The sequence below is a fragment of the Cherax quadricarinatus genome, chromosome 13 (assembly GCF_038502225.1).
Source record: "Cherax quadricarinatus isolate ZL_2023a chromosome 13, ASM3850222v1, whole genome shotgun sequence".
NCBI classification, from domain to species: Eukaryota; Metazoa; Arthropoda; class Malacostraca; order Decapoda; family Parastacidae; genus Cherax; species Cherax quadricarinatus.
The window spans coordinates 41,079,145-41,106,759 of NC_091304.1; the positions used below are offsets into that span (position 1 = coordinate 41,079,145).

At 38.5% G+C, this 27,615-nt stretch overlaps 1 protein-coding gene across 6 annotated transcripts in view; it reads right to left on the reverse strand.

Annotated features, from left to right (window-relative positions):
* The window catches only part of LRR (Leucine-rich repeat), a 705,864-nt gene that overhangs the window by 243,721 nt on the left and 434,528 nt on the right, over positions 1-27,615 (reverse strand). For all 6 annotated transcript variants that reach the window (XM_070084670.1, XM_070084668.1, XM_070084669.1 and 3 more), the window contains 2 exons: positions 7,075-7,239; positions 1-31 (listed from right to left, as the gene is read on the reverse strand). The exon at positions 1-31 is cut by the window's left edge and continues 64 nt beyond it. In XM_070084670.1, coding sequence (XP_069940771.1) covers positions 1-31; positions 7,075-7,239 — 196 coding nt within the window. The remainder of the gene's footprint in view (positions 32-7,074; positions 7,240-27,615) is intronic.

Genomic DNA, 27,615 nt, shown 5'->3' on the forward strand with positions numbered 1-27,615 from the left:
AAGTGCCAATGACAGCTTGTTAGCAAATTCTCTGGAAAAAAAAAATAGAAAATTCAAAGTTAAAATTTAAAATCTTTAAGCACTCATGAAGATAGATTTTAAAACCATTTTTTTAACACAGCTGTCATTTCCTATTAAGATAGTGTGAAAAAAAAAAAAAGCTATCCTTCAGTCAATAGCTGTCTTGCCAGAAGTGTGAAGACATCACAATTGTAATGACTTTTAACTGCAACATACCCAACCCCTCCTTTTCTAAATACACACTTCATTTGAACTTTATACAGCACTAAAATATAAACAAGAAAATTTTGAAAACCCTATAAAAACTAAGCAATATTTAACAATTCTTAAAACAGCTGAAAAACTTCCTCTGCACTACTACTGCTAATGATATTGTCAAATATGTCTGATGACTTGCTGATCAATGTTCTTAACTTCCTCAACAAGTGAATCTATGACCAATAAGGCTTCATTTTCATTTTCTGGAAAGCTGACTCTTGAATCTTCATATTATTTATCAATTGAACTGCAGATGTCAATCCACTATTTATGAAAGCTTAACACACAAAAACTATACTCTCTCTCTTCTACTTGATTTGCTATAGTCATTCCTCTTGCACTACTTCTCTCATACTCTCATTCAACTCATACCAGTTTTTCTGTCTTGCTGGTCTTTATTATCAATAATTCAACATCTCCTTGCTATTGCATTTTTTCCCTCATCAATTCTATGATTAACCTCATCCTTCATAAATCCATCCGCCGACACGTCAACTCCCAAGTATCTGAAAACATTCACTTCTTCTATACTCCTCCTCCCCAATTTGATATCCAATTTTTCTTTATCTAAATCATTTGACACCCTCATCACCTTACTCTTTTCTATGTTCACTTTCAACTTTCTACCATTACACACATTCCCAAACTCATCCCTAACCTTCGCAATTTTTCTTTAGAACCTCCCATAAGCACAGTATCATCAGCAAAAAGTAACTGTCAATTCCCATTTTGAATTTGATTCCCCAAAATTTAATCCCGCCCCTCTCCCGAACACCCTAGCATTTACTTCCTTTATAACCCCATCTATAAATATATTGAACAACCATGGTGACATTACACATCCCTGTCTAAGACCTACTTTTACCAGGAAGTAGTCTCCCTCTCTTCTACACCCCCTAACCTGAGCCTCACTATCCTCATAAAAACTCTTTACGGCATTTAATAACTTACCACCTATTTCATATACTTGCAACATCTGCCACATTGCTCCTCTATCCACTATCGTGTGCCTTTTCTAAATCCATAAATGCAATAAAAACTTCCCTACCTTTATCTAAATACTGTTCACATATATGCTTCAATGTAAACACTTGATCTACACATCCCCTACCCATTCTGAAACCTCCTTGCTCATCCGCAATTCTACATTCTGTCTTACCTCTAATTCTTTCAATTATAACCCTACCGTACACTTTTCCTGGTATACTCAGTAAACTTATTCCTCTATAATTTTTACAGTCTCTTTTGTCCCCTTTACCTTTATATAAAGGGACTATACATGCACTCCGCCAATCCCTAGGTACCTTCCCCTCTTTCATACATTTATTAAACAAAAGTACCAACCACTCCAACACTATATCCCCCCCTGCTTTTAACATTTCTGTCATGATCCCATCAGTTCCAGCTGCTTTACTCCCTTTCATTTTACGTAATGCCTCACGTACCTCCCCCACACTTACATTCTGCTCTTCTTCACTCCTAAAAGATGGTATACCTCCCTGACCAGTGCATGAAATTACTGCCTCTGTTTCTTCCTTAACATTTAAAAGTTCCTCAAAATATTCTCGCCACCTACCTAATACCTCCATCTCCCCATCTAACTCCCCTACTCGGTTTTTAACTGACAAATCCATACTTTCCCTAGGCTTTCTTAACTTGTTTAACTCACTCCAAAATTTTTTCTTATTTTCATTAAAATTTCTTGACAGTGCCTCTCCCACTATCATCTGCTCTCCTTTTGCACTCTCTCACCACTCTCTTCACCTTTCTTTTACTCTCCATATACTCTGCTCTTCTTATAACACTTCTGCTTCGTAAAAACCTCTCATAAGCTACCTTTTTCTCTTTTATCACACCCTTTACTTCATCATTCCACCAATCACTCCTCTTTCCTCCTGCCCCCACCCTCCTATAACCACAAACTTCTGCCCCACATTCTAATACTGCTTTTTTAAAACTATTCCAACCCTCTTCAACCCCCCCACTACCCATCTTTGCACTAGCCCACCTTTCTGCCAATAGTCGCTTATATCTCACCCGAACTTCCTCCTCCCTTAGTTTATACACTTTCACCTCCCTCTTACTTGTTGTTGCCACCTTCCTCTTTTCCCATCTACCTCTTACTCTAACTGTAGCTACAACTAAATAATGATCCGATATATCAGTTGCCCCTCTATAAACATGTACATCCTGGAGACTACCGATCAACCTTTTATCCACCAATACAATCTAATAAACTACTTTCATTACATGCTACATCATACCTTGTATATTTATTTATCCTCTTTTTCATAAAATATGTATTACTTATTACCAAATCTCTTTCTAGACATATATATATATATATATATATATATATATATATATTTTTTTCAACAAGTCGGCCGTCTCCCACCGAGGCAGGGTGACCCAAAAAAGAAAGAAAATCCCCAAAAAGAAAATACTTTCATCATCATTCAACACTTTCACCACACTCACACATCATCACTGCTTTTGCAGAGGTGCTCAGAATACAACAGTTTAGAAGCATATACGTATAAAGATACACAACATATCCCTCCAAACTGCCAATATCCCAAACCCCTCCTTTAAAGTGCAGGCATTGTACTTCCCATTTCCAGGACTCAAGTCTGACTATATGAAAATAACCGGTTTCCCTGAATCCCTTCACTAAATATTACCCTGCTCACACTCCAACAGATCGTCAGGTCCCAAGTATCATTCGTCTCCATTCACTCCTATCTAACACGCTCATGCACGCTTGCTGGAAGTCAAAGCCCCTTGCCCACAAAACCTCCTTTACCCCCTCTTTCCAACCCTTTCGAGGACGACCCCTACCCCTCCTTCCTTCCCCTATAGATTTACATGCTTTCCATGTCATTGTACTTTGATCCATTCTCTCTAAATGACCAAACCACCTCAACAACCCCTCTTCTGCCCTCTGACTTATGCTTTTATTAACTCCACACCTTCTCCTAATTTCCACACTCCGAATTTTCTGCATAATATTTACACCACACATTGCCCTTAGACAGGACATCTCCACTGCCTCCAACCGTCTCCTCGCTGCTGCATTTACCACCCAAGCTTCATATCCATATAAGAGTGTTGGTACTACTATACTTTCATACATTCCCTTCTTTGCCTCCATAGATAACGTTTTTTGACTCCACATATACCTCAACGCACCACTCGCCTTTTTTCCCTCATCAATTCTATGATTAACCTCATCCTTCATAAACCCATCCGCCGACACGTCAACTCCCAAGTATCTGAAAACATTCACTTCTTCCATACTCCTCCTCCCCAATTTGATATCCAATTTTTCTTTATCTAAATCATTTGATACCCTCATCACCTTACTCTTTTCTATGTTCACTTTCAACTTTATACCTTTACACACATTCTCAAACTCATCCACTAACCTTTGCAATTTTTCTTTAGAATCTCCCATAAGCACAGTATCATCAGCAAAAAGTAACTGTCAGTTCCCATTTTGAATTTGATTCCCCATAATTTAATCCCACCCCTCTCCCGAACACCCTAGCATTTACTTCTTTTACAACCCCATCAATAAATATATTAAACAACCATGGTCATATTACACATCCCTGTCTAAGACCTACTTTTACCGGGAAGTATTCTCCCTCTCTTCTACATACCCTAACCTGAGCCTCACTATCCTCATAGAAGCTCTTTACAGCATTTAGTAACTTACCACCTATTCCATATACTTGCAACATGTGCCACATTGCTCCACTATCCACTATCATGTGCCTTTTCTAAATCCATAAATGCAATAAAAATTTCCCTACCTTTATCTAAATACTTTTCACATATATGCTTCAATGTAAACACTTGATCTACACATCCCCTACCCACTCTGAAGCCTCCCTGCTCATCTGCAATCCTACATTCTGTCTTACTTCTAATTCTTTCAATAATAGCCCTACCGTATACTTTTCCTGGTATATTCAGTAAACTTATTCCTCTATAATTTTTACGATCTCTTTTTGTCCCCTTTCCCTTTATATAAATGGACTATACATGCTCTCCGCCAATCCCTAGGTACCTTCCCCTCTTTCATACATTAAACAAAAGTACCAACCACTCCAACACTATATCCCCCCCTGCTTTTAACATTTCTGTCATGATCCCATCAGTTCCAGTTGCTTTACCCCCTTTCATTCTATGTAATGCCTCACATACATCCACCACACTTACATTCTGCTCTTATTCACTCCTAAAAGATGGTATACCTCCCTGGCCAGTGCAGTCCCTCTTTTCCTGCCATAGCTTATCCTTCAACATTATTGCTACTCCTCCTTTAGCTCTAACTCTATTTGAAACCCCTGACCTAATCCCATTTATTCCTCTCCATTGAAACTCTCCCACCCCCTTCAGCTTTGTTTCACTTAAAGCCAGGACATCCAGTTTCTTCTCATTCATAACATCCACAATCATCTCTTTCTTATCATTTGCACAACAGCCACGCACATTCAGACTTCCCACTTTGACAATTTTCTTCTTATTCTTTTTAGTAATCTTTACAGGAAAAGGGGTTACTAGCCCATTGTTCCCAGCATTTTAGTTGACTTTTACAACACGCATGGCTTACGGAGGAAAGATTCTTATTCCACTTCCCCATGGATATAAAAGGAAAAGTAATAAGACCAAGAACGATTAAGATAAAATCAAAGAAAACTCAGATGAGTGTGTATAAATAAATGTGTACATGTACGTGTAGTGTGACCTAAGTGTAAGTAGAAGTAGCAAGACATGCCTGTAATCTTGCATATTTATGAGACAGACAAAAGACACCAGCAATCCTACCATCATGTAAAACAATTACAGGCTTTCGTTTTACACTCACTTGGCAGGACGGTAGTACCTCCCTGGGTGATTGCTGTCTACCAACCTACTACTTATAATATATATATATATATATATATATATATATCTATATATATATATATATATATATATATATATATATATATATATACACACCCACACACAAGCGCACACAAGCGCACACACACACACACACACACACACACACACACACACACACACACACACACACACACACACACACACACACACACACACACACACACACACACACACCATCCGACTTACGACCACTCGACTTACGACCGTGTTTTTTATGCCAAATTTCTGGGAAATAAAAAACTATTTGTGTTGTACACAGTGTTTATCCTAAACCTTACAGTATAAAATACAGTACTAACAACATAAAAAGTAAATTAAAACATAAAATACCAAAATAAAACAATAAAATAAAGTGATTACAAAAATGTTTTGTTGATATTCAGTAGTAAAATTCGACTTACGACCATTTCGACTTACGACCGGTTTCTCGGAACCGAACTCGGTCTTAAGTCGGATGGTATATACAGAGATAGAGAGATAGAGACAGAGATAGAGACAGAGATAGAGACAGAGAGAGACAGAGAGAGACAGAGATAGAGACAGATAGAGAGATAGAGAGATAGAGAGAGATAGAGAGAGAGAGAGAGGGAGGTAGAGAGAGGGAGGTAGAGAGAGAGAGGTAGAGAGAGAGAGGTAGAGAGAGAGGTAGAGAGAGAGGTAGAGAGAGAGAGAGGTAGAGAGAGAGAGAGGTAGAGAGAAAGAGGTAGAGAGAGAGAGGTAGAGAGAGATAGTGAGAGAGAGATAGTGAGAGAGAGATAGTGAGAGAGAGATAGTGAGAGATAGAGATAGAGAGAGATAGAGATAGAGAGAGATATATATAGAGAGAGATATATAGAGAGATAGAGAGAGAGATAGAGAGAGAGATAGAGAGAGAGATAGAGATAGAGAGATAGAGAGAGATAGAGAGAGATAGAGAGAGATAGAGAGAGATATAGAGAGAGATAGAGAGAGAGATAGAGAGAGAGATAGAGAGAGAGATAGAGAGAGAGATAGAGATAGAGAGATAGAGAGAGATAGAGAGAGATAGAGAGAGATAGAGAGAGATATAGAGAGAGATAGAGAGAGAGATAGAGAGAGAGATAGAGAGAGAGATAGAGAGAGAGAGAGAGAGAAAGAGAGAGATAGAGAGAGAGAGAGAGATAGAGAGATAGAGATAGAGAGAGATAGAGAGATAGAGAGATAGAGATAGAGAGAGATAGAGAGATAGAGAGAGAGAGATAGAGAGAGAGATAGATAGATAGATAGAGAGAGATAGAGAGAGAGAGAGAGAGAGAGAGATAGAGAGAGACAGAGATAGAGAGATAGATATATATATATATATAATTTTATTAATATTTCAGGTGTTCAAATCTTTATTAAATTAGGTAACCTTTAAAATATTTTTATCAATAGCCTTAAGATCTTAAACCAGGCAGCTTTGACAGGTGGAATACTAAACTGATAGTCAAGTCTCATATCCAGAAAGCAGAGGATCAAGGATTTTCAATGAAGTGAATTTATGAATACTATATTACAACTGCCTTCCCAGCAGACACATGGTGTTACACTGATCTTTCAGCATCATTTCAACATTTAAATAGATAGGGTCTTTTACCCTAACAATTTGATTAAATGTTGAAGCACCAAAGTAATGCCATGTGCCTGCTTTGTTTGGAAATTAAGGCTGAAAAATCCAAAATTTTGCCTTTATTAATTAATCATTCTGGATAACTGGCACTTTACTGGAGTACCTCAGTTTGGAACTAAATATTCTTGTAAAGTGGAGAAAGTAGTAAATGTGTTATTCTTGTGTCTTGATGTGTATTACAAAGTGTACACTATATTAAAATAAATACTTACGCTTTGGCACCAATATTATCTAAATATACTTCTTCTAAGCTAAGTGACTTGCTAACCACGTGTAAAATCCGTTCTATTGCTTCATGGGAGAGTTTACTGTGACTTGCCCGAAGTTTGCGAAACCATGTGTTGTACTCGAGTGCACTTATTATAGGGATGAGGTCTCTGTGGAATGAGAATATTTATAACCATCATGTTAACAACAACATTGTAAGCAATATTATATACAGTGCTCTTGATTATTATTTAAATTTATGCAGTAATTCACAATGTAAGTTGTATTTTCTTATAAATATAGTAAAAATAACTCCAAAGGAACACTCAAGAGAGGTAAAAATAATACAGTCGAGTCACCTTACTAATACTCCAGCCCGTTAGGTTTCAGACCACTGTCTCCCCCCCCCCTTTTCTTTACTTGCCATTGCTTTATATAAAAGCCTAAAAACATGTTTACACTATCATTTATAAAGTGTGCAACTGCACTAGGCCTAAAACACCTAAGTGCAAAATTAAAAATAATAAGCTTAGAAAGTTGCCAAAAGCATCTTACGAGGAAAGCAAGTGCCAAAAATAATAAACATGACTATAATTCAAAAGCACTGCATTAACAAAGCGATCTAAAGTGAGTGCGCTCCTAACAAGGTATGCCTGTACTTTAATTTTTTGCTGCTACTTGATCTTTATACATTTTATCCACCGGCCAAACTTATTTTCCTGTTCTTTAATGTTGGCTTCACACTTCATTTTTTCTTCTTTTACACATTCACCTCTTATCTCGTTTGTTTTATAAATGTATATTTTCTCTAATCAAATATTCTTTTCACACAATGTTACTCGCTGTCGAAGAAATTGCAACGAGCAAGTCAAATGATACACTGAAGTAAAGATGGATATTCTACTTTTCTGTCCCTTTTCTCCTTTGTAGCAAATAACATTCAGGGATCAAGTACTGATCTACACCAAATATATCAATAGCCTACTATCTAGCAGAAAGGTATACAGAGTTCTTATAAACATTCTTATTCTTACATAACTTCAAAATGCAAATATTTTTTTCAGACGTTCAACTTTTCACACAAACTTTACTCTGCTTGCTACTTTACTTCCTCCCTTCAGGCTCACTTGTATGAACAAGTTTAATTTCATTTAGCAAATTTTGGAAAAGTAGACAAAATCTGCTTGGTACAATATTGCCTGTTTTTCTTACTTCACAAAGCAGCCAGTAGGCAACTACTCAGATTATGATTGCTAGTACATTCTGAGGTACAAAGTTGTCATTTACTCTCCATTTTCAAAGGATTAGCTGTGTTTATCTTTAATTTATTATAATATAGTATAAAGTACACTGGGATCAGAAGCAAGTACTAGCATTAAGAGGAAGTGTGTAAGTAATACTTTGTAAGAAAAAAAATGATAAAGAAGTTGGAGGATGCTGTGACAGTGACCTACACCAGCAAGGAATATGGCTGCTTCTTTAAACAAGTACAATGACATCTGAAACAAGAGACGTTCTGGCATACTGCTAACACTTTTACTTTTAAACATTTTGTGCCTCTACCCTTCTCTCTCTCCAACCATTTACATGTAGGTCAAAGTGTCAAGGCTCCTATGATAAGAAAAGAAAAAATTCCAAATCACCACTGAATAATCATAGCAAAACAATGATCATTAAAGAATATCTGTAAACTGAGCATATAGTATTACATTAACCCTTTCACTGTCGGTGCCGTATGGGTATGGCTTACAAGACAGCACTGGCGACGTATCTGGAGTTTATCTGGAGAGAGTTCCGGGGGTCAATGCCCCCGCGGCCCGGTCTGTGACCAGGCCTCCTTAGGTCAGTGTCCCAGGATGCAACCCACACCAGTCGACTAACACCCAGGTACCCATTTTACTGATGGGGAACATAGACAACAAGTGGAAAGAAACACGTCCAATGTTTCTACTCTGGCTGGGAATCGAACCCAGGCCCTCACCGTGTGAAGCGAGAGCGTTAACCACCAGGCCACCAGAGCCCAGTATGCCCAGTATGCCAAAATTCTAGCGGTTCCAAATCTAGCAGGAGAAAGCTGGTACACCTACGTGTGAGAGAATGGGTCTGTGTGGTTAGTGTGTGCAGTATAAAAAAAAAATTGGTGAGCCAGTGGTGCATTGTGGGAGTCCCATTTCAGGAGGCATTGTTTACCATAAACCATACCACGGGTGGGATTTGAACCCGCGGTCAGAGAGTCTCAAAACTCCAGCCCGTCGTGTTAGCCACTGGACCAGCTATGCTAACCTTCCTATGGTGTAGAAATAAACCTAGTTGGACGAATCTTATTGTGGGTAGCTGGTCCAGTGGCTAACGCGACGGTCTGGAGTTTTGAGACTCTGATCGCGGGTTCAAATCCCGCCCGTGGGATGGTTTGTTTGCAATCATGTCATTACGATTTCTTGAGTCTTGTTTACCATACTCTGCGGTAAGGAGTACCTCATTCCCTGGCGAATTGGGACTTCTATTCCCAAGTGATAGTTCTAATACAGATGGAAGTGTCAGTGAAGATGAACTTCATGGTTCTGAGGAGTTTCTAACCAAAAGCAATGCAAAGGATGTCAGAAATAGTGCTGAAAGCCCAGACAAACATCAACCTAGGATAACCCAAAAAAGTCAAAGTGACTTATTTCCATATGGGTGGTGGGGAAGATGGTATATGTAATGGGTGGTGGTGGTTGTGTAATGCGTCATGTGACACCAGCCATGCCACACTCGCCACATCCACAACAAAGGCTACCTTCAATCACCTACACACAATCTTCCACAAACTGTAGCAGCTCTAGGAATGTGTCCAGTATATTTATGTGTATATATATTCCACAAACTGAAGCAGCTCTAGGAATGTGTCCAGTATACTTATGTGTATATATATATTATAGAACCTAGGTAGTAGGTTGGTAGACAGCAACCGCGGGGGGGGGTACTACCGTCCTGCCAAGCTAGTGTAAAACAAAAGCCTGTAATTGTTTTACATGATGGTAGGATTGCTGGTGTCCTTTTTTCTGTCTCATGAACATGCAAGATTTCAGGTACAGCTTGCTACTTCTACTTACACTTAGGTCACACTACACATACATGTACAAGCGTATTTATACACACCCCTCTGGGTTTTCTTATATTTTCTTTCTAGTTCTTGTTCTTGTTTATTTCCTCTTATCTCCATGGGGAAGTGGAACAGAATTCTTCCTCTGTACGCCATGCGTGTTGTAAGAGGCAACTAAAATGCCGGGAGCAAGGGGCTAGTAACCCGTTCTCCTGTATACAGTGGACCCCCGCTTAACGATCACCTCCAAATGCGACCAATTATGTAAGTGTATTTATGTAAGTGCGTTTGTACGTGTATGTTTGGGGGTCTGAAATGGACTAATCTACTTCACAATATTCCTTATGGGAAAAAATTCGGTCAGTACTGGCACCTGAACATACTACTGGAATGAAAAAAGTTCGTTAACCGGGGGTCCACTGTATATTACTAAATGTAAAAGGAGAAACTTTCATTTTTCCTTTTGGGCCACCCTGCCTCGGTGGGATACGGCCGATGTGTTGAAAGAAAAAGATATTATAGAACAATAGTAATAAACAACTTTTATTATTGTTGGTTTGTGTAAACAGGTTTTGTAAACAATATAATAATGATAATATTTCTGCGTTTATTGAGAGGCATACAACGAGTGGATATATACAGTAGGGTCCCACTTATACAGCAGGTTAGGTTCCATGCTACTGCCGGAAAGCAGAACTCCTTTTTTTTCCTATTTATAAATGCTTATCAGTACCAGAGAACAAGTTTACACTAATATATATTAAGTTAGCAATAGAACTAGGCAATAAAAAGTAAAATACACACACAGTACACTCATTATTTACCTCAAAATATTTATCGTCTTATTGTAGGGCAAAAGGCGAGTAGCATTTACTGTAAGAAGGTGTGGTATCCCTCCTGGCCATCCCACCCACACATACTATACTACAATGCTTAAAGCTCCCTAGAGCAATAAAATGCATATACAGTACACTCATTACTTACCTTAATATATTTGAAGTGTTAATGGTCTTAATATAGGGTGAGAGGTGAAAATTATTTATTTGTAGAAAGTCATGTGGGAGAGCCTGGCCACTCCCATCTACGACGACATTAAGCTCCCTAGAGCGATAAAATGCATATATAGTACACTCATTAATTACCTTAAAATGTGTGTAGTCTTAATGTAGGGCAAGAGGTGAGTTTTATAGGAAGTCAGGTTTGCCAAGTATGGGTAGTCTGCAGGGGCACCCTTCCCGATCCCACACGTAATGTAAACAAACCAGACGAACACATCTGGTTTCATCACTTTACATTATGTACAAGTTGTCTCCACACTGATACAATATAATCAATAAAGAGAAACCCTCCCATTCTCACCTAACACCATTTTTAAAAGAAATGACGCCATGAGTGAAGGCATACGTAAGGAATAATTTTCTAGTTACCCCCAGTAATATCATAGTGTACACATTTTCTCTGATGTTGGGCTACAGGTCATCTGGCGACCAGAAGTCCTACAAGTCGCCTGGCTACCACAAGTCCTACAAGTCGCCTGGCTACCACAAGTCCTACAAGTCGCCTGGCTACCACAAGTCCTACAAGTCGCCTGGCTACCACAAGTCCTACAAGTCGCCTGGCTACCACAAGTCCTACAAGTCGCCTGGCTACCACAAGTCCTACAAGTTGCCTGGCTACCACAAGTCCTACAAGTCGCCTGGCTACCACAAGTCCTACAAGTCGCCTGGCTACCACAAGTCCTACAAGTCGCCTGGCTACCACAAGTCCTACAAGTCACCTGGCTACCACTAGTCCTACAAGTCGCCTGGCTACCACGAGTCCTACAAGTCGCCTGGCTACCACGAGTCCTACAAGTCGCCTGGCTACCTCAAGTCCTACAAGTTGCCTGGCTACCACAAGTCCTACAAGTCGCCTGGATACCACAAGCCCTACAAGTCGCCTGGATACCACAAGTCCTACAAGTCGCCTGGATACCACAAGTCCTACAAGTCGCCTGGATACCACAAGTCCTACAAGTCGCCTGGATACCACAAGTCCTACAAGTCGCCTGGCTACCACAAGTCCTACAAGTCGCCTGGCTACCACAAGTCCTACAAGTCGCCTGGCTACCACAAGTCCTACAAGTTGCCTGGCTACCACAAGTCCTACAAGTTGCCTGGCTACCACAAGTCCTACAAGTTGCCTGGGTACCACATCTCATACGTATGTTAATTTATTATACTGTTGGGTGTATTTAGATGGACTAAGCAAAATGTCTATAGTAACTTTTTATACGATATTTAATGGGCCTCAGCGATTCTTATTACAGGTCCGCCATCACAAATCCGGCAATCAGTTATTCTGTTCCTTCAGTTATTCGGCACTAATTTTGGCTAGCATAATTTAAAATTTCCAGGGTCGCCACAAAAGCCTGCTGGTACTGTTTGGTGGCGCTACTTGCTGCAAAAGTCATTCCAATTTTTTTCCCCATTTCTTGTTTTAACCTGCTTACTTTTAGCCCTAGCCATGGTTCCAATGAATATAAGAAATGCTTCTCATTATGTAAAGCACCTACACAGTACATTATCCATTAAAGATACGGTGGCTTTGAAGCCATTGTCGGTTGCCCTCAGCTCAGTCTCATGAAGCAGGAGAATATGCTTTATTATTATGCTAATATTAACACTACAGCTTATTTGCCTATCACAGTTGATCTAATATGACATAATAAACAATATAAATAACATAAAACATGTTAAATACTCCAGAACGAATAACATTCGGCATAATACCGAGCAGTTCGACGGAGGAATGAAGAGGATATGGTATACAAGTACCATTCTCCTATTCCTGTCTTGGTGGCTTATATTAGAGAAAACGGAGTGTACCACAGGACTAACTGTGATATACACTCGTACTGCTCCATAAACCTGAAACAAAAAAGTTATTTTCTCTATACAGATTATCACGCATAGCAGCATGTGTGTAGAGAACCTAGGATAACCCAAAAAAGTAAATGTGGCTTATTTTTAGTACCTGACTTGGGTTAGACATATATGATTTTTGGTAAATATTCGATTCCCAGCCAGGGTAGAAACATTAGGCATGTTTCTTTACGCCTGTTGTCTACGTTTACCCATCAGTAAATAGGGTACCTGGGTGTTAGCCCACTAGTGTGGGTGTTATCCTGGGACACTGACCTAATTTTCTTGAAATACTCTGCATAACAAGCAGCTTTCTATATAGTAGTATGTCATTGATGTCAGCTACATCTGTATCCCATGTACATGTATGTGTAGTAAATTATTATTATTATTATTATTATTATTATTAATTATTATTTTCTCAGTTGTTTGTTGGGTTATCTTATTCAAACTTGGGCAATGTATGATGGAAAGATACTTCTTAACGTACACCAAAAACGAAAAAATCAGACCATAAATAGCGGAGTTCACTTCTCAGCCATTAGCGGACGCTTAGCGGTATATTTTTGTATGGATTTTATGGTTATATTCTCATTTTTTCAGTCTCAGTTGATAGAATGAAAGATATACAGTATTACAGAAATAGATATGATTTTGATTGCTTTCATGACGAAAAGTACCTTGAAATTGCGCTCACAGTAGCAAAAATGTTCTGTTCTTTAGCGAAGCTCAAGAGTAAACAAATGACGTCACCGTCCAATACGGAGTCGAGGATGGGTTGATATTTGCACAATTATTACAATAATGCAGTAGTCTGCATAACAGTAAATCTTCTATTTTTTTGTGAATAAAAATTCCAAATGGTAAGCAAGAGTAATAAAAAGGGGCCTGGAGCTGTGACTAATGAACAAAGAAAATGTTATTTTAGTGCCAGGAATGTCTGCATTACGTATTTATTCTGGACCCCATTTTGAAATTGGCATCTGTTGAAATTTGTGTAAAATTGGCCAAATTGCCAATTTCTGACCACTTTATTGGGTAGTTGAAATAACTGAATGGCCGGTTTCTTGTACTCAGTTGACAGATTAGAAGTAAATAAGTTTATTCAGGTATACACAAATACAGTTACATAGATTATCATACATAGCAGTGTATGTATAGAGAACCTAGGATAACCCAGAAAAGTCAGACAAAGTGACTTATTTCCAGTACCTGGCTTGGGCTTGCCATATATGATTTTTGGTAAATAATTTTTTTTCTCAGTTGTTTGTTGGGCTGTCTCATTGAAACTTGGGCAATGTATGGTGGAAAGATGCTTCTTAACATACAACAAAAATAAAAAAGATGGACGATAAATAAGGGAGTTCACTTTTCCAGCCATTAGCCACCTCTTTGCAGTATATTTTCATATGGTTTTTATGATTCTATTCTTAATTTTTTTTGGGACTCATTTGATAAAATGGAAGATATATGACAGAAACAGACATGATTTTGATGCTTTCATGATGAAAAGTATCTCGAAATTGAGCTCAAAGTAGCGGAAATGTTCGATTTTTGCCGATGTTTAATGAACTTTGTGTAAATCAAGTTGGTTAATTTTATTAAGTGTATTCTAACCTAACCACTCTGTAATCCGTCAAACTCAGTAATCCAGCACACTACAGGTCCCAATGATGCAGGATTTGTGATGGAGGACCTGTATTATTATCATTATTATGCTGCCTTCAAGACTAATAAGACACTATTAGTGATTTCAATGTGTACCTGCATGCTAGCACAGTGTGCAAGTTGACTTAGGTACAGGTACACAAGTGTAATTATCAATTATAATAATAATGTAGGCATGTAGTCCACCTGGGCTACATACCTATACCTACCTATATAGCTACATGGTATTTAATGTGGCCTAGAGCCATATTACCATCGACATACCATGTTCAGAGAGTTTAATTGTTTCTATCAACTACCTTTAGACGCCATCATAAACAAGGGGAAAAGTAATGAATAATTCATGCCGAGAACTGTAAACAAAAGCATTATGTAATAAGGGGAATGGCGTAATGTTTTCCCTCCGCCCGGCTACCACAACTCCATAGTATATAAACAAAATGTTTATACACAGTGGTACCTCGTTTATTGTAGTTAATTCATTCCTGGAAGTGCGACGATTATCGAAATAGACGATTTTCGAATCAATTTTCCCCATAAGAAATAATGTAAATACAATTAATCCGTTCCTGGCACCCAGAAGTATTAAAACAAAAATTTTTTTTACAATAAATATAGATTTAGTACATAAACAATACAATGGGACATGATGAATGAAACATTAACAACATAACACTTACCTTTATTGGTGATTCTTCTTAGTGTATGGAAGACTGGAGGAGGAGAGAGAGATTGGATTAGTTACTGTTTGGAAGGGGAATACCCTTCCATCAACACCTCAGGTACCAATTACTTTTCTGGGGTTACTTCCCTTCTCTGTTTCTTAATGCCACTAGGACCACCTTGAGAGTCACTGGAGTCCTGTCTCGCAAAAAAAGTGTCCAGAGAGCTCTGTTTCTGGTGTTTCTTTAAAACTTCCCTAAAATGGGCCAAGACTCTGTCACTGTACAAGTAGGCGATATGGCTTGCAACATCCTTCTCAGGGTAATGTTCCTCCATAAATCTTTCCATCCTACCTCCCCCCCTTCCATTTCAAAAATCTCCTTAATTTCTGAAGAAGGCACCTTCTTCCATCTCTCTTCCTCCTCCTCTGCAGCAAGATTCTGAGCTGCGATCTGTTGCTGTCCCTGCTGAAGCTCTTGCAGCTCCTCAGTGGTTAGCTCTTCGTTGTGGTCCTCCACCAACTCTTCCACATCCTCCAAACTCGCATCCAACCCCATGGAACTCCCCAATGCCACAATCGAGTTCACAACTGACATAGGCTCATCAGGGTCAGCCACAAACCCTTCAAAATCCCTCTTGTGGACACAATCTGGCCATGATTTTCTCCAAGTAGGGTTCAAAGTCCTGGTAGTCACTCCCTCCCAAGCCTTACCTATAAGGCTTATGCAATGGAGGACACTGAAGTGTTCTTTCCAAAAATCTCTTAGGGTCAAGTTAGTGTCTAAGGTCACATTAAAGCACCTTTGAAACATTGCTTCAGTGTAGAGTTTTTTTATAGTTTGAAATGACCTGCTGGTCCATGGGCTGGAGGAGAGGAGTGGTATTCGGGGGCAAGAACTTTACTGTGATGAACCCAAACTCCTGCAGAATTAGGTCATCCAAGTTTGGAGGATGAGCAGGTGCATTGTCCATTACTAGGACGCACTTGAGATCCAATTTCTTTTCCAGGAGGTAATTCTTCACACTAGGGCTAAACACTTCATTGAACCACTCGACGAAAATTTTCCTCAAGACCCATGCCTTATTATTAGATCTCCAAAACACACACAATTTACTCTTCATAACATCGTTTTTCCTGAACACACTGGGATTTTCAGAACGGTACACTAGTAACAGCTTCACTTTGAAATCCCCACTAGCATTAGCACAGAACATGAGCATCAGCCTGTCTTTCACAGCCGTGTGTCCTGGCATTTTCTTCCAAAAGAGGCCTGTTTTGTCATAAATGAACACTTGTTCAGGTTTCAGTCCTTCAGCCTCTATGTACTCCTTGAATTCACTTACGAATTTTGTAGCTTCAATTTTGTCCGAACTGGCAGCCTCACCATGCCTTATCACACTGTGTATGCTACTACTGTTCTTAAATCCCTGAAACCAACCTTTGCTGGCCTTAAATTGACAAATATCAGTACTTGCTGCAGGCAATTTCTTTACCAGATCGTCATGTAACTGCCTAGCCTTTTCACAAATAATCGACATCATAAGACTATCTCCTGCTAATTGTTTCTCGTTTATCCACACCAATAATAACTTCTCAACATCTTCGAGTACTGGTGATCTCATTTTTGTCAGCATATTTACCCCCTTTACAACAGCAGCTTCCTTGATTTCTTTTTTCTTGGCCACAATGGAAGATATGGTTGTACGGAATTTGTTATACATCCTGGCCAGTTCAGCCACAGGTACGCCACTTTCATATTGTTCAACGATGTTTTTCTTAAATTCAATCGTATTTCTCACCTTCTTTACCAAAGGCTTGGCACTAGGAGCTTTCTTTAGAGCCATGGTAGGTTATTTAGCAATTGCAAGCACTAAAATGAATGGAATAGTATGAAATATTTCGTATGAACAAGTGAGGGGACCGTTGCTCACTGGTAAACAATGGCACACTGGCTGGGAAGGGAGGCGTCTCAAAGCCGTGAGTATGCGTCCAGGACGAACGACGACTAGCGAGTCGACAAACCATTTGCAAGCCAATGTTTGGATGAAAATAACGTGACGATTTCTGAAAAGGACAACTATCGAGCCCGACGATTATCTAGGGACCACTGTGCTATGTAACGTGTTTGTTATATAATTTTGAAGAAAATATCAGATGGATTAATGAAAATGTATATATTAACGAAAAAAAGACATTTAACCCTTTCAGGGTTGGTGCCGTACTAGTATGGCTTGCATGCCAGGGTTGGTGCTGTACTAGCACTCAGATTCTAGCGCCTTCAAATCTAGTGAGAGAAAGCTGGTAGGCCTACATATGAAAGAATGGGTCTATGTGGTCAGTGTGTGCAGTATAAAAAAAATCCTGCAGCACACAGTGCATGAGAAAAAAAAAAAAAAATCCGACCGTGTTTTTGGTGTAAAACAGCGAATTTGCAGTGTATTTTCATATGCTATTTATGGATGTATTCTAGTCTTCCTGGTCTAATTTTAAATAATGGGAGACATATTACAGAAATTGAGATGATTTTTATTAGTTTCACAATGAGAAGTACCTTCACATTGAGCTCAAAGTAGCAGAAATGTTCGATTTTTGCTCAAGTTCAAAAGTAAATAAATCAACCAATGCGTCCAATACACGTCAACTGGCAAGTCTAATATTCTTTCACAAGTGTGCTGATATTATTTATACCATTTCTACACTAATGCAGTAGTCTACATAACAGTAAATCTTCTACAGTGGAACCTGAAAAAACGAACGTATCACACATCGAACGTTTTGAAAATAGGACCATTTTTTCGGACAAACTGTGTCCCTATTATCAAACGCGCCCCTATTTTTGGACCGCCGGGTACGGGACCTGTCTGCCGCCTGCTCTGTTCGCGTCCCCGCGCAGGCGCTGTGAGCAGTCTAGCTTTGTTTATGCTTGAGTGAACACTACCCTGCGCTCTCACTCACGCATTTTACGATTACAGTGGACCCCCGCTTAACGATCACCTCCAAATGCGACCAATTATGTAAGTGTATTTATGTAAGTGCGTTTGTACGTGTATGTTTGGGGGTCTGAAATGGACTAATCTACTTCACAATATTCCTTATGGGAAAAAATTCGGTCAGTACTGGCACCTGAACATACTACTGGAATGAAAAAAGTTCGTTAACCGGGGGTCCACTGTATTTTGTTGTGTTTAGTGTTTGTGGGACTGTGAAATAAGCTGCCATGGGCCCAAAGAAACTTGTTAGTGGTACCCCTGTGGTAAAGAAAGTGAGAAACACCATAGATGTGAAGAAGGAAATAATACAGAAGTATGAGAGTAGTGTGAGACTTGTTGAGCTTGCCAGGATGTATGGGAAAAACAAGTCCACCATCGGTTCTATCCTGTCAAAGAAAGAACAAATCAAGGAAGCTGATGTTGCGAAAGGTGTTAATATAGGGAGTGGATGAGGTGCCTTCTTCAAAGATTAAGGAGATTTGTGCCAAGTGGAATGATGTCCAAATGTTTGTGCAGAAGTACCACCCTGAGCAAGCTGAAACAAGCCATCTTTGCAACAAGTTCAGTGACAGAGCCATGTCCCATTTTAGGGAAATGTTAAAGAGGCACCAGAAACAGAGGACTGTGGACAGTTATTTAATGAGACAGAGGTCCAGTGTCTCTCAAGCTGGTCCTAGTGGCATTAAAAGACAGAGAAGGGAAGTAACCCCAGAGAGGGCTTTACCTGAAGTCCTCATGGAGGGGGATTCTCCTTCCAAACACTAACCCCAACTCCCTCTCTCCTCCCTATCTTCCAGATGCCATCACCAATCTTCAATAAAGGTAAGTAAAATTGTTATTTTATATGTATTACTATACATAATTAAAAACTAGTATTTGTTGTATGTAAAACTGAAATTTATCTCTATAAAATGTATTTTTTGTGTGAACATTTTTGGGTTTCTGAAACGGATTAATTGTATTTCCATTATTTCTTATGGAAAATATTGCTTCGAATTTCAGACTTTTTGAATTTAGAACTAACTCCTGGAACGGATTAAGTTCGATTTTTGAGGTTCCACTATTTTTTTGCGAGAATAAAAATTCAAAATGGAAAACAAAAGAAATGTAACAGAGGCCTGGGGACGTGACTAGTGAACAGAGTTAGTGTTATTTTAGTGCCAGGAATGTCTGTCTTGTTTATTCTGGACCCTATTTGGAAATTGGCATCTTTTGAAATTTGTGTGAAACTGGCAAAATTGCCAATTTTGGACCACTTTATTGGATAGTTGAAATCGGTAAATGGGTGGTTTCTTGTACTCATTCGACAGAAAACAGAGTTCTAGTGAAATAGTTACGATTTTTGTTGACTGATACATTGGAATTGGCTGAAAGTAGGGCTCAAAGTGGGCGAAATTGCCAATGCATAAACATCATCGAGACCGCTAACTTCGCAAGAGCATAATTCCGTAAGTTTTCCATCAAATTTCATACTTTTGGTGTCATTATGATGAGGAAAAGATTCTCTTTCATTTCACAAGAAAAAATAATTTTTTTTTTTTAGAAAAATTTCCGATCCTGAGAACAAATTTAGGAGAGGGCCTGCCAACCCTGAAAGGGTTAATGTGCTCAAAAGTGATTATTATTAGGACTGTATTACGTAATGTTTTCCCTCCGCCCAGCAACCGCACCTACATAGCATATAAACAGTATGTTTATATGCTGTGTAACATGTTTATATAATTTTGAAGAAAATATCATGAATGAATTACTAAAAATGTCTATATTGACGTAAAATTAGACATTTAATGTGCCCATGAGTAATTATTATTACATAATAGAGATGTGCTCATGGAGAATGTAAACAAACTGGGTGGCATGTGCCATATTTGAAAGACCACTTGCCCTATAGAAAGTTTTGGTCATAATTTGAGATCGCCCTATTAGTGGAACGCTGCAAGGCGAAAAGTCAAAAAGCGGGGCCCTACTGTATACATTACACATTATATTGGTCTCACAGACCACAAAAGTTACTTGAAAAAATAAAATATTAAAAAATAAAAGAAAAAAAATAGAATAAAAGTAAAAATAATAACAGTGACAGCAGCGGTCGTCAATGTTGCCATAAGCAGTTCACTTTGTCAAATTCATTTTTGAACACACTGATTTAATGGACACTTGGACAATTCCCCTATTAATCCATTAAACTGAGGGTTTACTGTACTCTGAACTTTTCAACCCTTTCTGTGGCCATCATGTAGAATTACATCATGGGTTCACATCACTCAGATAAGCTGCAAGCAGAAAATTTTGATTTAGTTATGAGGAAATAAGTGTGCTGTGTGGGGGCACTGTATAAAAAAAAATCCTGCTCCACATGGTGCATGATGGGAAATGCAAAACAATGACTGTGTATATGGTTTAAAATAGTGACCAAGGTGTTTTCTCAGATTTTTATGGTTTAATTGGCTGTTTCTTGGTATCACTTGGGAGAATGGAAAACATACTACTGGAACAGAATTATCATCATAATACAATAAAGCACTAAACTGACAAGAGTCATGCAGTTACTGAAATAGAGATGAGGTTTATTGGTTTCATGGTTGAAATTAGCCCAAAACTGTGCTCAAAGTAGTGGAAATATTAGACTTCTTCCCAATTTTTCTGAGGATGGGTAAGATCCCCTCTACACCCCTTCTCCTCCAGTCTGCTTTAAGAGTTTTTAATAGGTCTAAACCAACCAGGCTGACTGAGACAAGTGCAACCATAATTGACCATATATGGACCAATATACCAGCCCCACTTAAGTCAGGGATAATCACAGACAGCACTACTAACCCCTACCCCACCTTCCTCTTAACAAACATTAGTAAACTACCACTGGAATACAACAAAGTTCCATTTAGACTCCATGACGAGGCCTCAATAAGTAATTTCGCAGCAGAGCTAGAGACGGTTGACTGGCCTACAGAATTCTCCAAGGCCGATGGTATTGACGATTGGACAGACATATTTCTGAATAAATTACTTAGACTATACAACAAACATTATCCTATAAATATGAAACAGATCATGAATAAACGGCTCAGTTGCCCATGGCTAACTAGCAGCATCTGAAATCCATTGATAAGAAACACCAATATGAAAAGCAATATAGACAGGGCTTAACCCTTTGACTGTCGCGGCCGTATATATATGTCTTACGAGGTACCGTGTTTGACGTATATATACTCAAATTCTAGCGGCTTCAAATCAAGCAGGAGAAAGCTGGTAGGCCCACATGTGAGAGAATGGGTCTGTGTGGTCAGTGTGCACCATATAAAAAAAATCCTGGAGCATGCAGTGCATAATGAGAAAAAAAAACTCCGACCATTTTTTTAAATTAAAATGCCGACTTTGTGGTCTATTTTCGTATAGTATTTATGGTTGTATTCTCATTTTCTTGGTCTCATTTGATAGAATGGAAAACATATTATAGAAGTAGAGGTGATTTTGATTGATTTTACTATAAAAAGAACCTGGAAATGGAGCTCAAAGTAGGGAAAATGTTTGATTTTTGCCAATGTTCAAAAGTAAACAAATGATGTCATTGTCCAATAAATGTCCAACTAGCCATTCTAACATGCAGTCATGAATGGGTTGATGCTATTTATACAATTATTACAGTATTGCAGTAGTCTGCATAATAGTAAGTCTTCTATTTTTTGTTTGAAGAAAAATTCAAAGTAGAAAGCAAGAGTAATATCAGAGGGGCCTGGAGACATGACTGATGAACAAAGAAAATGTTATTTTAGAGCCAGGAATGTCTGCATTGTTCATTCTGGACCTTATTTTGAAATTGTCATATTTTTTAATTTTTGTGAAATTGGCCAAATTGCAAATTTCTGACCACATTATTGGGTAGTTGAAATCGGTAAATGGGCAGTTTCTTGTACTCAATCGATAGAAAAAATGGAGTTCTAAAGAAATAGTTATGAGTTTGGTCGACTGGAATAATGGAATTAGCTGAAAACAGGGCTCAAAGTGAGCGAAATTGCCGATTTGTAAATATCGCCGAGGTCGCTAACTTAGCGAGAGCATAATTCCGTCAGTTTTCCATCAAATTTCGTTTTTTTGGTGTCATTACAATCGGGAAAAGATTCTCTATCATTTCATAAGAAAAAATATTTTTTTTTTTTTTTTAAATTTTGCGACACCAGGAGACACCTCAGGATTGGGGGTTGCGACAGTCAAAGGGTTAATACACAAAGATATTCTTAAAAACTATTCATCAGTTCTCACCAAACTAATAAAAAAAAAAGCCAAACATTTGTACTACTCCAGCAGATTCACTGAAACAAGAGGAGATATAAAAAAAAGACCTGGAAAACACTTTCTCAGATTCTGGGAACCCACAAACTGACAAAACCAAGGATATTGTCCTAACTAAACTGAATGAAACACCACTGCATCCCATTGATACAGTTAACATGATAAACGACAACTTCTCAACCATAGGATCTAATCTCGCCAGTAAAATCCCAGGTACTAACACCCACGCAAATGATTACTTAGATAGGAATTTCCCAAACTCCTTCCATCCTGCACTTATTTAACCCACTGAGGTCACCACAATTAAGCCACTTAAAAATAATTCAGGGAATCTGTCTCGCGTCCCACCATTATTGTACAAGTGAGTGGCCCATGTCCTTTCACATGCTATTTCATTACTTTTTAACAAGTCACTGGAAGCTAGCACTTTCACGACACTACTCAAGACAGCAAGGGTTACACCAATACTTAAAGGTGGTGACCCCACAGATGTAAACAACTATAGGCCGATATCAAACTTACCACTGCTATCCAAAATCGAGAAACTCGTCCACAAGAGATTACATTCGTTTATAACGGCACAAAACATACTCAACCCCTGCCAATTTGGCTTCAGAAAAAATAAAAGCACTAATGACGCAACTGTAAAAATGCTAGATCTGCTTTACACAGCACTGGAAAATAAGGAATATCCATTAGGACTTTTAATTGACCTAAGAAAAGCTTTTGACACAAGTAGATCACTGCATCCTACTCCCCAAACTTCACCATTATGGTACAAGAGGCCACGCACTTGCATGTTTCAAATCATACCTTACTAATGGGTATCATTTTGTCACCATTAAAGACACAACCTCACCAACATGGCCACTTGATACTGGGGTACCACAGGGAAGTGTCCTCGGTCCCCTGCTCTTCCTCTTATACATCAGTGATCTTCCCAACATATCACAACACCTGAAACCCATTCTTCTTGCTGACGACACAACTTGTGTCATCTCCCACCCATATCTGGCCACCCTCAACAACATTGTTAATGAGGAGCTACCCAAAATATATACTTGGATGACAGCCAATAAATTTACACTTAACACCGACAAAACCTACATTATGTTTGGTAACAGAGAAGGAGTTGCACAACTTAACATTAAGATCGACAACACTCTTATAGCAAGACATAATGAGGGCAAATTCCTAGGCCTGCACCTTGACAGCAACCTGAATTTCAACAACCCATATCCAACACATAACAAAACAAGTATCCAAAACGGTTGAGATCTTCTCCAAGATACATTATTACATGCCACTATCTGCCCTTCTCACACTATACCATTCACCTATTTATCCCTACCTCATCTATGCTATCTGTGCTTGGGGATCAACTGCAGCATCACACCTAAAGCCAATAACAACCTAACAAAAAACCGCGGTAAAAATAATCACGCAATCCAATCCCAGGCAATATCCCCCCCAGAACATCCACACTTACTACTGTGCAACCTACATTTACAGAACCTTAAATTCCAATATTAACCCTGACCTAAACAATGAGTTGTGACAGGACCCACAGGCATAACACCAGACACAAACATCTCTATGACATTCCCTGTGTCTGGCTAAACCTATACAAAAATTCAATGTACATAAAAGGGCCTAAAATCTGGAACACCCTACCTGAAAACTCAAGAACTGTAGACACATTCATCATTTTCAAAACTACTGTTAGAAAACATCTTATTTCCCTGACACACCCCACTGTCAGCTAACTACATGAAAACTGCCTATTCTCTTGTATCATACACAAAAAAAAACTTAGACCTCCCCTCAATATCTGATTCCCCACAATTTGCACCTACACTCACCCAATTGACTATAAACATAGAAATACAAAATACAACTATTACCTAATGAATCTTAACTAGTCATAAGTTTGCTTGTGATACTCCAATATATGAGCTTCAACAGAAACTATGTATTGTACCAAAAACAAAACCATTCACGTTGCTAAATTTACAAACTGTAGTTTAGTTACTCAGCCTTAATACCAATATGCTCCATATTCTGTACCAATATAGAGTTTTGAATTAATCTTAGTCTGACCGAAAAGCCTAGTCATGCTAGGTGTGATAGTGGCCCTCTCTGTATGTACTTTAAACCAAACACACGGTCAGTTCTGCTTTTCCCATCATGCACCACTTGGAGCAGGACTTTTGTTCCATCAATCAAATCAAATAAAAAATTTATTTCTTTGCAAAGTTAACAATGTGAGTTCACATTCATAATTTGATTGGTACAAAGAAAGCCACTATCATGCCGAGGCATTTCGGGTAGATTTAACCTAATACAGTGGAACCTCTACTTATGAGTGCTTCCATGTGCAAGTTTTTCCAGATACAAGCAGCTGCTCGGTCGATTTTTTGCTTCCAGATGCAAGCCCAATTTCCAGATGTGAGCAGGCCTCAAGGGAGGTTAATTGACACTGGTAAGGGGGCTCTTGCTCTTGATCTAGGGAACTGGATCTAAGTTGTTTGTTGGACTATCTTATTAAAACTTGCGCAATGTATGATGAAAAGATGCTTCTTAACGTACACCAAAAATGAAAGAAATCAGACCATAAATAACGGAGTTCACTTCTCAGCCATTAGCCTCCCCTTAGTGGTATATTTTCATGTGGTTTTCATGGTTGTATTCTCGTTTTATTTGGTCTCATGTGATAGAATGGAAGATATACTACAAAAATAAACATGATTTTAATTGGTTTCATGATGAAAAGTACCTTGAAATTGTGCTCAAATTAGCAGAAATGTTCGATTCTTTAACGACATCAGTGGTAGACATCATGAGGTAGCAGTGGCAGACAACATGAAGCAGCAGTGGCAGACATCATGAGGTAGCAATGGCAGACAACATGAAGCAGCAGTGGCAGACAACATGAGGTAGCAGTGGCAGACAACATGAAGCAGCAGTGGCAGACATCGTGAGGTAGCAGTGGCAGACAACATGAAGCAGCAGTGGCAGACAACATGAAGCAACAGTGGCAAAGTGTAGCATTAAGATTGTAGCAATTAAGTGAAGCATTAAGAGTGTAGCACTTTTAAGTCACTCTGTCTGATTTTTGGGGGTTATCCTAGGTTCTCTACACATGTAGTCAGGAGCAGGAATGGCCGCTGTAGTGGCCCTATAAACCCCAACAACAATGGCTGCTGTCACCACCACTAGCCACATACCTAATGACATGTAGTATTTTATTCATTCTAGTGTATATATCATGTTTCTATATTATTAATATTGTTTATATCATATTACATGAATTGTGATAGATAAATAAGCTGTAGAGTTGATATTAGGGAAAGTATTTTCTAGTGCCTGGAATTCCACTGGAATGAATTAATTCCATTTCAGTTAATTTAAATGAGGAAAATTGACTATGCAAACGAGCAAATCCTGTTGCGAACAAGGTCATGGAACGGATTAAACTCGTATGTAGAGGTTCCACTGTACTTAAAGACTACTTGAGTGTAGACAGGTGAAGAGTGGTAGATTACAAATATTCAATATTTTACTAGATTATTAATGTGAAGTAGTACAATTTATGATACAGACATACATTTTTCAGTTTGTTATAATGGCTTAATAGTTAAGGGATAGTAAAATATTTGGGAGAGTTATTTCAAATTTGGTTAGAGAATAGCACAGTGTGAGTACAGTTACTGAGAGATGATGATTTTTAAGTATGGTCCTAAACTGATTTGCGGGCATGGGACCTCTTGCTGCTTCAGGTAAAAAGTTCCAGATCTTCGGGCCCTTTATGTGCATTGCATTTTTGCATAGTGTGAGACGGACACTAGGGATGTCAAAAAGTGCTTTGTGCCTTGAGTTATGCCTGTGTTCTGCTGAAGCTGTCTAGAAGTTTGAGTGGAGGCTTGATATTGGAGTTTAAGCCTTTGACCATTTCGGTCGTGTATACGTGTATAAGTCTTAGGAGCCAATGTGTTTGATGCATATATGCTCAAAAATTCTAGCAGCTTCAAATCAAGCAGGAGAAAGCTGGTAGGCCCACAAGTGAGAGAACTGGTCTGTGTGGTCAGTGTGCACCATATAAAAAAAAATCCTGCAGCACTCAGTCCATAATGAGAAAAAAACTCCGACAGTGTTTTTGGATTAACCCCTTGACTGTCGCAACCCCAAATCCTGAGGTGTCTCTTGGCGTCGCAAAAAAAATAAAAAAAAATAAATTATTATTATGAAATGATAGAGAATATTTTCCTGATTGTAATGACACCAAAAGAACGAAAATTGATGAAAAACTGATGGAATTACGCTCTCGTGAAGTTAGCGACTTCAGCGATATTTACGAATCGGCGATTTCTCCCACTTTGAGCCCTATTTTCGGCTAATTCCATTGTTCCAGTCGACCAAACTCATAGCTATTTCTTTAGAACTCTATTTTTTCTGTCAATTGAGTACAAGAAACTGCCTATTTACCAATTTCAACTACCCAAGAACGTGGTCAGAAATTTGCAATTTGGCCAATTTCACGAAAATTAAAAAATATAACAATTTCAAAATAGGGTCCAAAATGAACAATGCAGACATTCCTGGTTCTAAAATAACATTTTCTTTGTTCATCAGTCACATCTCCATGCCCCTCTGATATTACTCTTGCTTTCTATTTTGAATTTTTATTCAAACAAAAAACAGAAAATTTACTGTTACGCAGACTACTGCAATATTGTAATAATTGTATAAATAATGTCAACTCATTCATGACTTCATATTAGAATGGATAGTTGGACATTTATTAGACAATGACATTTGTTTACTATTGAACATTGGCAAAAATCAAACATTTCCACTAACTTGAGCTCCATTTCCAGGTTCTTTTCATAGTAAAACCAATCAATATTACCTCTATTTCCATAATATGTTTTCCATTTTATCAAATGAGA